We start from the raw sequence: 16,681 nt of genomic DNA, 5'->3' as shown, positions 1-16,681 counted from the left end.
CACAAATCAAGCACCATCTACAAGCCAGAACAGTTTAAAACAAATGTAGGTGGATTTTGATGTGAGAAGCAACAGGGGATGTACTATTGGGAAGGAAGCATTATTATGGATTAGGACTTTTGGCCAGAAGTGCAGTTAAAACACCGCAGTGATCCCTTCACAAGATGTTAACTGATGGACTGGAGTGGTGTGGTGTGGATTATTGTGATGTTTTTATCAGCTGTTTGGACTCTCATTCTGACGGCACCCATTCACTGCAGAGGATCCATTGGTGAGCAAATGATGTAATGATAAATGTCTCCAAATCTGATGAAGAAACAAACTCATCTATATCTTGAATGGCCTGAGGGTGAGGAGATTTTTCAGCAAATTTTTTTTTTTGGGTGAACTATTACATTAAATATAGGTATAAATAATTTGTAAATGTGTTTTTTTTTCTTCTCCAGGTCACAATCGTCGTCAAATACTTCTTCCAGTTCAGTTTTTTCCCATTCAACCAGAACCTGAATGTCACCAAGGTGAAGCCATACCATCCGCCCAACATCATCGGCATAGAAAGGAAAGAAGGATACGTGCACTATGACCTGGTTCAGCTGCTGGTGCTGTTTTTCCACCGATCCATACTAAAGGTACATACTCTCATTTGCCACATCATAGTGATGATTGTTGTGGCGAATCTAGTAGCTCTAATAAAGCTTGTCGGTAAAGCAACTTTGAAGCATAATCAAACGTATTTGTAAAAAAATGATTGTGTCTAGCCCAGCTGACAAAAATACAATCTAAGAAAGGTTTGCTAATGTTCCCATAAAGTTATGAAAACATCATTTAGAAAAGTTCTCCGAATGTTCAAAACGTCCAGTTGATTAAATGTTTTCAAACGTTTTTTTTTTTTCTTAGTTATGCCACAGCGTTTAAATGAACATTCTATTTTATAATTTTGGGAACGTTACATTTGAAGGTTTGAATGTTCTCTGAATATTCTGAAATGGGAAATAACCCACGAATGTCCAACTAAAACATAAAAACTAGATAACTTTGAACAAATGATGACTCATCTGAATGCCTCTGATTGGCCATTGCATTCCTAAGCTCAACGGAATCGTGTGTGATTGGTTATAATGCGCAAAACTGTAAAAACGTAATGAACTACGGTGCAACATGAGCAGATCTTAATCTAATGCCGCGATCGAATCGACACTTTCTATTTATTTCCTCTTTGTTAGCAACAGAAGCAATATATTTAATTTGTTTGTGCAGGAGCATTTTTGTCCAATTTAGTGACATTTTTGCCATAAGACCCCGTGGCCCTCCGCCTATGGTTGCTCATAACTTTTGAGAGAACGTTCCCTGTTAGCTGTGAGAGTTAGCAAATGCAGAATACATAGAAATTAAAAACCTAAATAAGTATATTTTGTCATTATATTTAAATACTATATGTTTGCATGTTTATTTGAGCTTTAAGGTTTGCACACGAATGGATTTTGCATTCCAAAATCTTGTTCAGAATAAATACTGGCTGTTTTCTACTTCAGTTTTTAGATGTTTAGCGACTTAGATGAGAGATCAGAGCCAAGATCCAGCTGGAAACATAATTCACCAGACATTAAGAAATCTAAACGAAGCCACTAGACTGTTGAGAGCTTTGAAAACCAAAAAATGGATTTTTTAAATCAATTCCTAGCGTTTGAGGTTTCTCTCCTCCTCTCTCCAGGTTTCAGATTATTTGAGAAAATCAAACACAAGTAAAGAGCTTCAGCATGACATCGCACTTTTCACCAGGATACATCTGCAGAATCGAGAACTATCTGAAACCTGGAGAGGAGAAAATGATACATTTTACAATCATAACATTTTGCACTGACATCTTTGACAATAAGGAACATTTAGTAATTAAATGCATCAAGTCAAATGTAATTCTTAAATGCAAAAGCAAAGGTTTACCTGTTCAAAAATTAGTGTGTGGGAAAAGAATTCAAATGTACTTTATTTACTTCTACAGTTACTAAATGTTTCTTACTGTGAAAGATTCATCAGTGCACATTATAGTTAAAAATATAGTTAAAAAATATAAAAAATATAAATATTATATAAAACATTCCTAATAATAATAATGCTTATATATATTATATTATTTGTATATTAAAAATCAGTTAGAAAATTACAATTAGAACATTTATGTATCTTTTACCGTTACAGATTTTGCCGTTTTTGTGATATTGCTACCCTAGTTAAAAAAGTGCAATGTCAGGCTGAAGTGTTTTTTTTTTTTACTTCTCTTTGATTTTATGAAATAATAAACACTGTTTGTAAAGATTTGTGTGATTTTAAAACGCAACCCAACAAGCCTTCAGAAAGTGTTGGTTGTTAAATATTATACGAGCATTTTAGATTTATTTAATGGGGTTTGCAATTATTTTGCAGCCCTGCAGAATCCATTTTAAAGCCCTGATTTTGTGGGGGGGGTTGTTTTTAATTATTTAATTTATTTTTATTGCTTAATGTAATGGTATTGAAATTTTTGTCTTGTTTCCAAAATTGCCATTTATTTACTTTACAACTTTGATTAAACAGGCAATAAATGGGTCTTAGATGAATCACCGTTTTCCTTTTCAAATCCTGCGATACCTTAGCGTTTGTTTTCCTGAATTAATGCACCTGCTCTCTCTCTCTCTCGGGCTCAGTGTCACGGATAATTAAAGTATTAAAACGGAATCCAGAAACATTTAAAATTAAAAACATGGAATTTGGGGGAAAAACTAAACAGATTTCATAGTGCCCTACACTTTAAACGATCCAGTCAGTTGGATAATGGATAAATTCAAGTCATTTTTCTCTCATTGAACAGATTATGTTAGGAAAATAGGTTATGAATGCCATTTCATGCTGACTGTTTTGGCTGCTTGATGCACACGCTTTCATTCTTTATCCTGTTTTTAATATGTTATATTAGCCTGTCTCTTTATATTATCTTCTCTCTTCAGATTGGTTGAGTTCTATCAGCCCATCCGTCAGTTCTTCTATAACCTGATCCACCCTGAGTACAACGCCGTGACAGATGTTTACGTCTTGATGTTTCTAGCAGACACTGTTGATTTCATCATTATTGTCTTTGGCTTCTGGGCATTTGGGGTAAATTTGAAAGTATTTGCAATTAGTATTAAAAGTATTTTTAAAAATGATGCGTGCCAGTAGACAGCTAGGTATCAGATCTGCCTTTTTCTCTTCTAAACGGACTCTTAAAACGAACTCTCCTTGGCTGTGTGTTGATGTGTGTTTTGTCTGGCTCACAGAAACATCAGGGAGGTGCTGATATCACATCCTCGCTGTCAGAAGACCAAGTTCCCGGGCCGTTCCTCGTCATGGTGCTCATCCAGTTCGGCACGATGGTGGTGGATCGCGCCCTGTACCTCCGCAAGACAGTGATGGGAAAAGTGATTTTCCAGGTCGTCCTGGTGTTCGGCATCCATTTCTGGATGTTTTTCATCCTACCAGGAATCACAGACAGGTAAAAGAACGGTGACAAACAGGATGCAGTATTTAAATGTGAATTCAAATCATTCATTCAGGACCGTTTTGACATTATATTACATTAGAAGTTCATTAATCCTTTATACGTTTGATAGATTAAAATACATCATTTTGCATATTATTAACAACATTTTTATTTTCATCAGCAAAATGCCATTTTACTGAGAGTAAAATGGACTCAAATAAATTAAGGCCTTGTGATTTCCACAATGTGAATCCATTCCAATTACAGATTCCCTTGTTCAATCTGTTGTGTTCAGCGTGACCAGCACCTCACTGTGCTAATATAGCCGATGTGAAGGATGATGTTTCACGTTGATGAAAGTACAAAGCCTATAATAAATAATATTAGGTAGGCATCAGTTTCACCTTAAATGAATTTGTTTTTGGATTGACGTTTTTATAGCCTAAACGCATAGTCTTAACTTTAGAGGATTTGTTGAGAGAAACTAATAAATGTGTTTATAATGTTTGTAGACATTTTGCTTTAGCCTACTGGCATTTTAGCCTACATTATTTCTGAATGTAATAGGGCTAATAAAATGCGACGTGAGCCTATACGCGACTTATGTTGGGTTTTTTTCACTCTCAAAACACAATCTTATACAAGTAGCGTTTTTTAACAATGCAGCAAACATTTTTAAATCTCTTAAAAATACTTGAATGTCTTTAAAGTGTTGATAGATTTTTTCTTTTGTTTAGTAGCCGACATTTGGCCAAAATCTTGAAAAGATGATGCTGTATTGGCTGTGACTAAGCGCAGCGGGTTATAGGCTAACGTTACCAGATCTCTTCCTGTTTTTTTTTTCTTTTTCTTTTTGAGTAAAGAAAATGCTGTACATTATTATTATTATTATTAGGCTATTGTTATTATTATTATTATTATTATTAGCCTATTATAGGCAAAGAAAATTGAGTCTGTCCTGTGTTCATCCATAACTGTCTGGTTTGGTTCAGCTACCAAATCAGACATCAAGAGACTACAACGGACAGTCAGGAAGGCAAAGAAAATTGAGTGTGTCCTGTGTTCATCCATAACTAGACAGCATGGTTCAGCTACCAAATCAGACATCAAGAGACTACAACGGACAGTCAGGACAGCTGAGAGGATTATTGGTGCCCCTCTCCAGAGTGAGGAATAGGGCTAAAAAAATCACCTTAGACCCCTCACACCCAGCCCACTCAATCTTCGAACTGTTGCCTTCTGGTCGGCGCTACAGAGCACTGACCACCAGAACAGCCAGGCACAAGAACAGTTTTTTCCCACAGGCTATATTCAGCCTGAACAATTAATCTTTCATAATTATACATCGTCCATTTATATTAAACTGCACACTTTGTAAATAACATATCTGCACACTAATAAACATATATGAAAAATAAATATACTGTAGTAATAAGAGAGAAAAAAACTTCTGTGAGAACAAATGATGCAGAGATGTCTTCCGTAATCCCTGTTAGGTAGAACATGAAGAAGAAATGCCCTCGATGCCCTAACATGTGTTTGATCTCCTCTGTGCAGGCGCTTCAGTCAGAACAATATCGCTCAGCTGTGGTACTTTGTGAAATGCATTTACTTCGGCCTGTCAGCGTATCAGATCCGCTGTGGATATCCGACTCGCATCCTGGGAAACTTCCTCACCAAGAGCTACAGCTACGTCAACCTCTTCCTCTTCCAGGGGTGAGAAACATGTTCAACAGCAGTTTTTATAGGGTGATGTTGCATGTAATTTAGTGTTTGTTATTGTGGAATGAAAAAAAAAATAGCGACCAATGCCCATAATTAAAGGGTTAGTTCACCCAAAAATGACATTTCTGTCATTAATTACTCACCGTTCATGTCGTTCCAAACCCGTAAGACCTTCGTTCATATTTCTGATGGAATCTGAGAGCTCTCTGACCCTGCATAGACAGCAAGGATACAACCACGATCAACACGCAGAAACGTAGCAAGGAGATCGGTAAAATAATCCATGTGACATCAGGGGTTCAACCGTAATTTTCCGAAGCTTTGTCTTTGAATCAGCATGGTTTACGTTTAGTAGAAAGCGTGCATGCTGAACACTGATTACGTTGATTACGTTCGCGGAAGACGGTAACTCGGGGAGAAGAATTGCTGAAAAAATTATGTTGTTATTGTTTTCTTTGCACACAAAAAGTATTCTCGTAGCTTCGTAAAATTACGGTTGAACCCCTGATGTCACGTGGACTATTTTACCAATATCCTTGCTACGGTTCTGTGCATTGATCGTGGTAATATCATTGCTGTCTATGCAGGGTCAGAGTGCTCTCAGATTCCATTAAAATATCTTAATTTGTGTTCCGAAGATGAACGGAGGTCTTACGGGTTTGGAACAACATGAGGGTGAGTAATTAATGACTGAATTTTTAAAAGGAAGTTAAAGCAAGCCAGTTGTTTTCTATACATAACAGATGCGCCTGCTTAGTGTGCGTTGTGTGTCCCAGGTTCCGTCTGATCCCGTTCCTGACGGAGTTGCGGGCGGTGATGGACTGGGTTTGGACGGACACGACGCTCAGCTTGTCTAGCTGGATCTGTGTGGAGGACATCTACGCTCACATCTTCATCCTCAAATGCTGGAGGGAGTCCGAGAAGGTAAGAAAGCGAGAAATAGCAGGCAGCTTCCTCCTAAGGCAGCATCCTGAGCATCTGTGTGTGTGTCGTGTGGCAGCGTTACCCTCAGCCGCGCGGGCAGAAGAAGAAGAAGGTTGTGAAGTATGGAATGGGCGGGATGATCGTGATGCTCCTGATCTGCATCGTTTGGTTCCCGCTGCTCTTCATGTCTCTGATCAAATCTGTGGCAGGAGTGGTCAACACTCCGCTGGACGTGTCCGTCACGCTCACGCTGGGAGGACTTCAGGTGCACAGCACTGTTCTGCTCATCTGCATGCTCATTTCAGATGTCTGCCAGTTCCTACTTTCAATAGAAACCAAGAAACATTTTATTGCTTTCTACTCTGTCTCAGGTGTTTCTCCTAAAAAGACATTTGCAGAAATCAAAATATACGCAAACGAGTCATCCAGTAAGATCATAAATCTATCAAATGAACGTGGAAAGATATTTTTGAGTTCATATTATTCATATACTGTTTAATATAATATTTTTAATAAGCTTTGATTTTTTTTAAGTTCTCAGTTTTCATTTTACTTTTAGTTTGTTTTAGTAATTTTATTATGTGTTTTGTCATTTTTATTAGTTATTGATTTGTATAATTTTTTATTTTAGTTACAATTTTAGTCATTTTATTATGTTTTGTCATTTTTATTTGCTATTGATTTGTATACATTTTTATTTTAGTTTAAATTTTAGTCATTTTATATTATGCATTTTATATTATGTTTATATTAGTAATTATTTTATTACTTATTGTTTTTTCTATTTATTATTTTTATTTGATTTGATTCATTATTATAATTTTTTTTTTTTTAATTACAATTTTAGTTTAGTAATTATGTTATGCCCGTTTTATTTGGAGTGTTTTCTGTTTATCTTTAATATTTTATTTCAGTTTTAGTTATTTTAGTACAGTAACTTACATTTTTTTATTTCATTACATTTGTATCTAATATTAATATTTTATATTATTTCAGCTTTATTTCAATTACCAGCAATTATTTTTTATATAGTTTTAGTTTTAGTTACAATAACATCACTGGATCACTGACTTTCGATTTCAGACTTTAGTATCTAGGCAAAACAGAGCACAGATTGAGACATTGTTGAGATCTCTTCTGAAACTCTAGAAAAGACATGTGAAATTACAGGGGTCTTTTCTCAGGAGAAACATCTGAGAAGCAGGAGACATAAATAAATGTCTCTATTTGTTCAGTGCTGTCTAAGAGATCTGATATTTTTGTCTATCCTATGGGAAGCGTGCACATCTCAAGTTGCCTACCATTTGATAATTAACATGGCTCTCTTTTTTCTGTTCTTGTTTGTTGTATTGTTTTCAGCCGATCTTCACGATGAGTGCCCAGCAGAACCATCTGAAAAATGTGTCTCCAGCGGAGTTTGTCAAGTTTTCACAAATATACAGCTCTGATGCAGTAAGGAACTAAGCGTCTGTTCAAATCACAGCAGCTCCTTTGTATTTTGACATGAACATGTTTTCTAGTAATTTACCGATATATAGAAATGATTTCAGATAGCTGATTAATAATGACCAATAGACTTCTATTATCACATTTCATTGCATAATCAAAATAAAAAGTAAGAAATTAAATTTTGCATAGATAAAATGGAACTTGTTTTAGGACTATTTGGATATTGTGGCATTATTTGCCTGCCAATTTAACACATTTTGTAAAATAATTAGGGTTTATTTAGGAATTAATACTACTTTTGAAATACTACTTTTATATATATATATATATATATATATATATATATATACACACACACTGTATATGTCTGATAACAATGATGATGATAAATTGTGCATTCCGGATTGTTTCTAAATAGAGCTAAAGATGCTTGTGTCTCCTGCAGAATGCCATGCAGTTCCTGGAATCTTATGTTTATGAGGATTTGACAATAGCCAAACTAGAAGGAAGTTCCAACTCACTTTGGACCATCAGCCCCCCGAGCAAGGAGAACCTCATTAAAATGCTCAGTAACACAGACGAGAAGTTTCCTCTCACCTTCACCTGGTCCATACAGAGGTACTGTAGAGTTCAACATCTCACCAGCATACAGTTACACTGAGCATTTAGAAGAACCTGGTCTGCTGGTGGCTAATGGGTCAAATAAAATTAAAAAATGCTGTCCAGATTTCACCCTGAGATCCAAACATTTTATGATATTTTACTTGGTAAAATATTTATCATATTAAAATTAGCTGTTTTACTCACCCGCAGTCCATCCAAAATGTAAGTGACACTTTTTCTTCAGTAGAATAGTAAAGATTTTTACTTGAAACTGTGCTCCTTGGCAGGGGCGGATCTACCCTAAGAAAAAGTTGTTCCACCCCAGAATTACTACAGAATAAAATATAAATGTAAGCAGTGTTTCATGTGCTACTTTTCAGCATCGGTGATGACAGCGTAACATAAAATAATCGCAAGAAAACATGGCTTTCAGTAAACTGTGCCAAGTTACCAAGTTCATACAGTATATAATTCATTCGTATTTGAAGTTTTTTTTTTAAATGAATTGTAAAATGAATTGATTGCTGTATTTATACATCTGTATTTGTAATTTAATTTATGTTGTATACTGTAATAGACATTGAGCTGCAAAATCATTCCTGAATCCTAATAAGAGTTTTTTTTGTTACAGTGTTATTCATCTTACAAGTGTGCACTGAGCAGGAAAGTCATCTGTGTATTTGAATTGTGTGTAAGCATTTAAGAAAACTGTAATAACTAGATTGAAAAACAAATTTATGGTGGCTTGTTTTAAAGTCTTGTTTAAAAAACGTAAATAGTTTTATGTTCCAGGTTAGTTAGATTATCTAGTTGTTTGCTAAAGTGTTGCTAGGATATTCTGGGTGGTTGCTAGGCTCTTGCTATGCAGTTGCTGAGGTGTTGCTAGACTATATACTGTACATACTGTATATAGTTGATAGTGTGTGCTGGGTGATTACAGACATTCCCACCTCTGTTAAAAACAGAAAATCAAACATTGTTTTCAAAACTCATCTAGTTTCAGTGCTAGTTTCTGCAGACTGAGGTGATCTGACATGTCCTGCCCCGGTGGGCAGCTGCTGCCTCCACCCGTCCAGCGGCCGCAGCACCCCAGCCTGCTCGTCGCCAAGGGCGGCCCCCTGCGTCCATCAACCGACAAGGTGGTCTACGCTACCGCCGCATGTTGCAACTCGCCTGCCACCTCCTCCTCTGGAGTCAGAAGGATCTGAGGTCGCTTCATGCCATTCACATTCCGGGTCTGCTCAACCGTCCAGCCGACGAGCTGTCACGAGCTGTGCTCCCCGTAGAGTGGAGACTCCATCCCCAGACGGTCCAGCTGATTTGGAGACGTTTCGGAGCCACTCAGGTAGACCTGTTTGCCTCTCCAGAGACCTCTCACTGCCAGTTGTTTTACTCCCTGACCAAAGGAACACTCAGTACGGATGCACTGGCACACAGCTGGCTGCGGAGCCTGTGCAAGTATGCTTTCCCCCAATGAGCCTTCTCGCACAGACACTGTGCACGAACGGGGAGGACGAGGAGCAGGTTCTGCTTGTGGCGCCCTACTGGCCCACTCGGACCTGGTTCCTGGAACTAATGCTCCTTATGACAGCCCCTCCCTGGCAGATTCCTCTGAGGAAGGATCTACTGACTCAAAGACGGGGCACCCTGTGGAGGTTCTAGGTGGCCTACCCCAAGAAGTAGTAGACACCATCACTTCAGCAAGAGCACCGTCTACGAGCACTTATGCCTTGAAGTGGAACCTGTTCGTCGAGTAGTGTTCTTCTCACCAAGAGGACCCCCGTAGATGCCCGATCAGAGTCGTGCTGTCCTTTTTGGAGTGAAGGCTGTCTCCCTCCACCCTTAAAGTCTTATGTGGCTGCAATTGCTGCGTATCACGACCCCGTGGAAGGGAAGTCGGTAGGGAGGCATGACTTGGTCGTCAGGGTCCTTAGGGGGACGAGAAGGTTAAATCCTCCCCGGCCCCTCTCTATACCCTCTTGGGACCTGTCTCTAGTGCTCAGAGCACTACAGCAGGGCCCATTTGAGCCCTTGCAGTCAGTCGAGCTAAAGTTCCTTTCAATGAAAACTCTGCTCCTGATTGTATTGGCCTCCATCAAGAGGGTAGGGGACCTGCACGCATTTTCGGTCAACAAATCGTGCCTAGAGTTTGGGCCGGCTGACTCCCAGGTAATCTTGAGGCCCCCGGCCTGGCTACGTGCCCAAGGTTCCTACTACCCCCTTCAGGGATCAGGTAGTGAACCTGCAAGCGCTGCCCCCAGAGGAAGCAGACCCAGCCCTAGCTTTGCTTTGTCCCGTCCAAGCCTTGAGATGGTACATAGACCGGACACAAAGCTTTAGGACCTCAGATCAGCTCTTTCTCTGTTACGGAGGACGGCAGAAGGGGAATGCCGCCTCTAAGCAGAGGATGGCCCACTAGATATTGGATGCCATCACACTGGCTTATCAGGCACAGGGTGTGCCCTGCCCGCTCAGGTTGCGAGCTCACTCTACTAGAAGTGTTGCATCCTCCTGGGCGCTGGCTCGTGGCACCTCGCTGACAGATATTTGTAGAGCTGCGGTCTGGGCGACCCCCAACACGTTCGCTAGATTCTATAGCCTTCGTGTGGAGCCGGTATCCTCCTGTGTTCTCACCTCAAACAGGTAGAGGCACTGAGAGGCCCCGGTTTAGTGTCAGCTTGCTAAACCGCTCCAGAGTGTCCGTATGGTAGACCCTGTCGAGCTCCTCCGTCCCCTTGGTGCCAGGCCCTCACTCGTTGAATCCGTGAGAAACCGGTAGAGGGCTGGGCTCCATATGTAGAGACCTGAGTGGATCCCATATGTGTAAAGTCCACGGTATAGCCTCAGAGCCCCGTGTTTACCCGGCAGACTTCTGCCATTTCCAAGAGGGTTATAATCACCTCTAATCTTCCATATGCACCTAAACGGTTGTTCATATGTGTAAGTGCTTCCGAAACCTCATTCGGGAAGGATGGGGCTTCTTCAGAGACTGAATTCTCTGAAACAGTTCACGGCTCGAGCAGCACAGTTCTACAAGTTACTCGAACAAAACTCACTTTCAGTCAGTCGACTCAAAATGAGCCAAAATAGCAGTGTATCTGATCCTATGATGAATGAACTGATTCAGTGCTCCAGTTACTGAACTGAGGAAACAGTTAGACTCGGACCGAAGATCGATGAGCTGCTGATATGCGCATACGTGAACCGAGCACTTGAATGAAGGGGCCAAATGTGAAGTGAAGTGACATGTGGCCAAGTATGGTGACCCATCCAAAGTGTGTGTGTGTGTGCGTGGGGCAGTGGGCAGCCATTTTTGCTGCGGCGCCCAGGGAGCAGTTGGGGGTTCGGTGCCTTGCTCAAGGGCACCTCAGTTGGGGTATTGAAGGTGGGAGAGAGCGCTGTACATTCACTCCCCCCACCTACAATCCCTGCCGGTACGAGACTCGAACCCGCAACCTTTGGGTTACGAGTCTGACTCTCGAACCATTAGGCCACGACTTCCCCCAGACTTGCAAATGAAAGTTCTTATGGTTTCTCATTGTTTTTGTAAAAAAGATAGCTGATGAACACTAGTCCATTCACTTTATATGCTTTAGGCATGTAAAACATCCACGTTTCACATCATTATTGGGTGCTTTAATAATTGTGTATATATTATGAAACGTATACATTGCGTGATTATGTAAACAAGCTAGTGAATTGAACCAGTTCTTTGAAACATTCTGTCTGAAAGAACCAGTGTGCGGAAAACAATCAGATTTCCCCGTTTGCCTGAGGCTCTGGATTACAGGTAATAATGTTGTAAATCATATAAATTGTTTCATTTCATTAGACCTCAATATATCGTCAGGAGCCGCTGGTATTTATTTTTGTGTTCCCGGTATGCTGTTTTTGACTCTAAAAGTGCTGGTAGCTGCTGACTTGCATTATATGAATCACCAAGAACCATAGGCTGCCGATTTATGTTTCTGCCCGTGGGTGCTCAACCTGACCCCCTCCCCCAAAGGTGAATGTGCGTCTTTTTTTCTTTTTTTAAACATTTTCACTGCTGTTTCCGCGAGCAAATGATAACTGGCTAGGCTATACACATACGCAACAAATGCCTGCAGCATTCTCATTATCAGTAATTAATTACATTGGGTGTTAGTTTTTTCTAGAGTATACTCCATTCGATGAATTCACTACACAAAATGTATCTTGTGAAGTGAAACATACGGACTGCAAATATATTACCAACCAAACAAATTATAATACACAAATTCTTTCTATGAGGGTTGTGCTTCACTAAATAAAATTATTTAATGAATACCTGTTTACAATAAGCACTTATTCGCGCACACACAGGACAAAGTTTGAGGGTGCACGCATAATATCTGAGTGAGTGCAGAGCCATAATCTCTATATATGAGAGAGCAAGCCCGCTGCAAGCCAAGAGATTCGTGCTGGCGCTCTCTCGTATTACAATAATGTACTCTCGACATTTGCCATTAAAAGAACACTAAAAACTGCCTCAAATGAACTATAAAAACGAGAATAAAGTTTTATAAGCTGCAATTCATTTTTATTGGTTAAAATGAACAGAAACGATCTTGTGTTTTTCCGTGGGTGCTCGAGCCCTATGCCAGCACCTTTGCCAAGGACCATGTTTCAACTAAAAATCTTCTTTACTGTCACCTACATCTTGAATGGCCTGAGGATTAAATTAAAAGGAGTAAATTAACCGCAAATTTAAAATTTTTTGGTGAACTATCCTTTTTAATGTTTTTATACAAATATATCATTATATATAGAATAATTTTGTCAAAGTGTTGTAATAGGAATTTACTAAAATCATTTATTTTATGTGAATTAACTGAATTTCTGTTTGGTTTGATTTGCTGCATTCGTCCATTAGGAACCTCAGTTTAGGTGCCAAAGCTGAAACTGCAATAGGGAAACACTATATTGACTTGGACAAAGAAACGAGAACTAATCTAACAAATCTACTGAATGGAACTGAGCACAAGGAAGTGTGAGTTTAAGCTTCAAACACAGACATATTTTTCTTTACTTTTTTACCACTAAAAAGACATTCGCCTGAATGATAATTTGTAATGGTGTTTTTTATTAAGGACCATCAAATGCATTTTTCCAAGATACATCAGAGCACCGAGCGACTCCAATGCCAAGCCTATTGAGCAGCTTTACCTCGGTAATACACCAGCTCTCCATTATTTGGTGCATTGCTATGCATTTGTACAGCCTTCAACATGCCTGTTTCTCTTCACTCTTCTGTGTGCTCTCTAAGATGAAGAATACATGAGCATCACACTGTCCTTACATAAATCCAGTAAAGACAGCACAGAGGGCGTCCAGGAGTGGTGGATCGTGAATCAGACTGAAGCAGGGCCGTTATCTGTGGGCTCAGCCAGGAATGCAAATGAATCTGGTCTGGAGCTCTACATCATCAGTGACCAAGTCAGTCCACCCAGTCTGGGCTTTCTGGCGGGTTATGGGTGAGTGACATGAAACATTATAGTCTGAAGTTTTTTTTCTGTCCTTCCTAAAGGGACAAAACTGTGCATCCAATCAGAACATAGTTGAGCTTTCATATATAGTTAAGAGGAGGTGGATTTTTGACCAATGAGAGTTCGCTATGGGTGGGGCTTCTCAGTAGATATGCTTCTACAGCTAAAACTCACAGTACTAACATTAAAGATACATATTGAGTGTTTTTAGCCGAGTTAAATTCAATATAGTGATGCACCAAAATTTACATAGATCTTTTTATGTCAAAAGTTTGATTACTAAGAATTTTATTTCTGAAAGAAATTACTGCGTTTATTCAGCAAGGATCAATTAAATTGGCAAAACAAAAAATGCTGTTCTTTTGAACTTTCTATTCATCAAAGAATCCTGAAAAAAAGATCACAGTTTGCAGCACAACTGTTTTCAACATTAATAATAATCAGAAATGTTTCTTGAGCTGCAAATCAGCATATTAGAATGATTTCTGAAGATCATGTGACACTGAAGACTGGAGTAATGATGCTGGAAAAGTTATTTTAAATTGTGATATTTCACAATATTTCTGTTTTTACTGTTTTTACTATGTAATAAATGTGGCCTTGGTGAGAGTAACATTAAAAAAAAAAATCTTACCAACTCTTAACTTTTGGACTGTAGTGTACTGTATATTTTAAATAATATTTTCAAATTAAATGAAGTTTGAAATACTCTTGAATAGGCATTATTTGACTGAATTTTCATCCCTTTAACATCTCACGATTCTGACTTTATTTCTCGCAATTCTCAGAATTGACAGGGAAAAAGTCCGATTTGTGCCAAAGAAATGTAAAATTGCTAGAAAAGACTATTTTTGAGAGAAAATGTTAAGGAAATGTTTTTTTTCTTTAATTCCATGGTGCTAACTGGCTTCCATTGATATTTGTTATATGATATGATATGCATCCCATCCGAACCAAATGAACATGATTTTATCAGTCTGTAAGGAACTTCATTCAAAAGTAATTCATTACATAATGCTGAGCTGAACGTGTGAACCTGCGTGTGCACAGGATCATGGGTCTGTACATGTCGGTGGTTCTGGTTATCGGGAAGTTCGTGCGCGAGTTCTTCAGCGGGATCTCACACACCATCATGTTCGAAGAGCTGCCCAACGTGGACCGGATCCTCAAGCTCTGCACCGACATCTTCCTGGTCCGAGAGACGGGGGAACTGGACCTGGAGGAAGACCTGTACGCCAAACTCATCTTCCTCTACCGCTCTCCAGAAACCATGATCAAGTGGACCAGAGAGAAGAGTGAGTGACGCTGACCTTCGGAGGAACTCTAAACGAACCACGAGAAGCACAAAGCGGGAATTGTGCCTCCTTCACAAAGTGCACGGTTGGATTGAACCGATTGTTCTTCATGCTAACTGATGAAACGTTAGCACTCGTGTAGTTTTCACCCAGTGCACTTGCTAGTGTTTTGTAAGGGCTTGATAAGTGAACTTTAGGGCTTCCAGGCATGCGCCACTTTGATACGACTCTCGCCTTTGGGAGTGCATGCGACGTGATGGACGTAGACGAGAAATACTCAACCTCCTACAGACTTTGGGCTTGATTTTGAACGTCTCTCTGAATTCTGAAGGCGAGAACCGAAGCCCTGTAGGCGGCGCTGTGAATTACGTGACAATCTCTATTTGCCTTATTTCATTTGTACAATCAACTAGACGCATCATTATCCACCACCTTTCTCAGGAATACATTCGGATCATTTCACCACGACGGGATCTCAACCTTTTTTCTCATGTACGGCACGGTGTGAAGAGGAACATACGCAACAGTAATAACTTCACTCCTTGGGGACTTTAAGGAGATCATCTGTAATTTATGAACACAGATTTGGAATGGGAAAAGGACGTTTAGTGTTTTATAAGGCTTGAAGTAGAATGACTTTTCAAAACTAATGGGAGATTTTCACATTACAATGAATGATTTATCAGTTTCAGCAACTCTGGATTTTCTTTATTATTATTTAACAGCCTTATTTCATGAAATAGAAATAATTTGAATGTGTTTCTGTGTACATTTCTTCATATATCCAAATGGTTTTATGAATGGTTTGCATAGAAATTTGTTCAGAAGGAATTTTGAATGTTTCTGTGTACATTTGTTTGTAAATTCAAATGATTTTCTGAATGATTTACACTGAAATTTGTTCGGAACGAATTTTTGAATGTGTTTCTATGCACATTACCTCATAAATCCAAATGATTTGAAGATTCATTTATTCAGAGCAAATTTGGAATGTTTCTCTTTATATTTCTTGATGTGCAGAGTTATTGTTCAGAACGAATTTTGAATGAATTTCTTCGTAAATCCAAATTATTTCATGAAGGATTTACACAAATTCGTTTAGAACAAATTTTGAATGCATTTCTGTGTATATTTCTTCTTCATAAATACTAATGATTTTATGAATTATTTACACGTAAATTGTTCAGAATGATTTTTGAATGTTTCTTTATAAACCGTCTTTTAAGAATTATTTACACAGAAATGTTTTTCAAAAATGAATTTGGAATGTTTCTGTGTATTGTTTCTTTGTGAATTCAAATGATTTTATGAGTGATTGACATGTACATTTGTTTAGACTGAATTTTAAATGCATTTCTGTATACATTTTTTCATAAATCCAAATTATTTTATGGATGATTTACACAGACATTTGTTTAGAACCAAATTTAAATGTGTTCCTATGTAAATTTTTTCATAAATCCAAATGATTTTATGAATTATTTACATAGAAATTCATTCTGAATAAATTTTTTTGGTGTTTCTGTGAAAATGTTTTCATAAATTTAAATGATTTTATGAATTATTTGCACAGAAATCAGTTCAGAACCAATTTTGAGTACATTTCTTCGTAAATCCAAATGATTTTAAGAATTATTTACATAGAAATTCATTCGGAGTGAATTTTGAATCTGCTTATTTAATCG

The 16,681-nt window shown here is 38.5% G+C and overlaps 1 protein-coding gene across 1 annotated transcript in view; it reads left to right on the top strand.

The window, feature by feature from the left end:
* LOC107569629 (piezo-type mechanosensitive ion channel component 2-like) overlaps window positions 1-15,684 on the top strand; it is a 66,621-nt gene extending 50,937 nt beyond the window's left edge. The window contains 13 exon segments of the mRNA XM_016255745.1: window positions 447-629; window positions 2,846-2,850; window positions 2,982-3,129; window positions 3,291-3,505; window positions 5,051-5,209; window positions 5,995-6,142; window positions 6,219-6,407; window positions 7,502-7,594; window positions 8,037-8,209; window positions 13,089-13,205; window positions 13,306-13,385; window positions 13,482-13,689; window positions 14,752-15,684. Coding sequence (XP_016111231.1) covers window positions 447-629; window positions 2,846-2,850; window positions 2,982-3,129; window positions 3,291-3,505; window positions 5,051-5,209; window positions 5,995-6,142; window positions 6,219-6,407; window positions 7,502-7,594; window positions 8,037-8,209; window positions 13,089-13,205; window positions 13,306-13,385; window positions 13,482-13,689; window positions 14,752-15,004 — 1,971 coding nt within the window. The 3' untranslated portion in view covers window positions 15,005-15,684.
* Window positions 15,685-16,681: the final 997 nt, after the last annotated feature.

This window comes from Sinocyclocheilus grahami, unplaced genomic scaffold (assembly GCF_001515645.1).
Source record: "Sinocyclocheilus grahami isolate Dianchi unplaced genomic scaffold, SAMN03320097.WGS_v1.1 scaffold1366.1, whole genome shotgun sequence".
Classification (NCBI taxonomy): Eukaryota; Metazoa; Chordata; class Actinopteri; order Cypriniformes; family Cyprinidae; genus Sinocyclocheilus; species Sinocyclocheilus grahami.
This window is presented reverse-complemented; position numbering and strand designations above follow the sequence as displayed.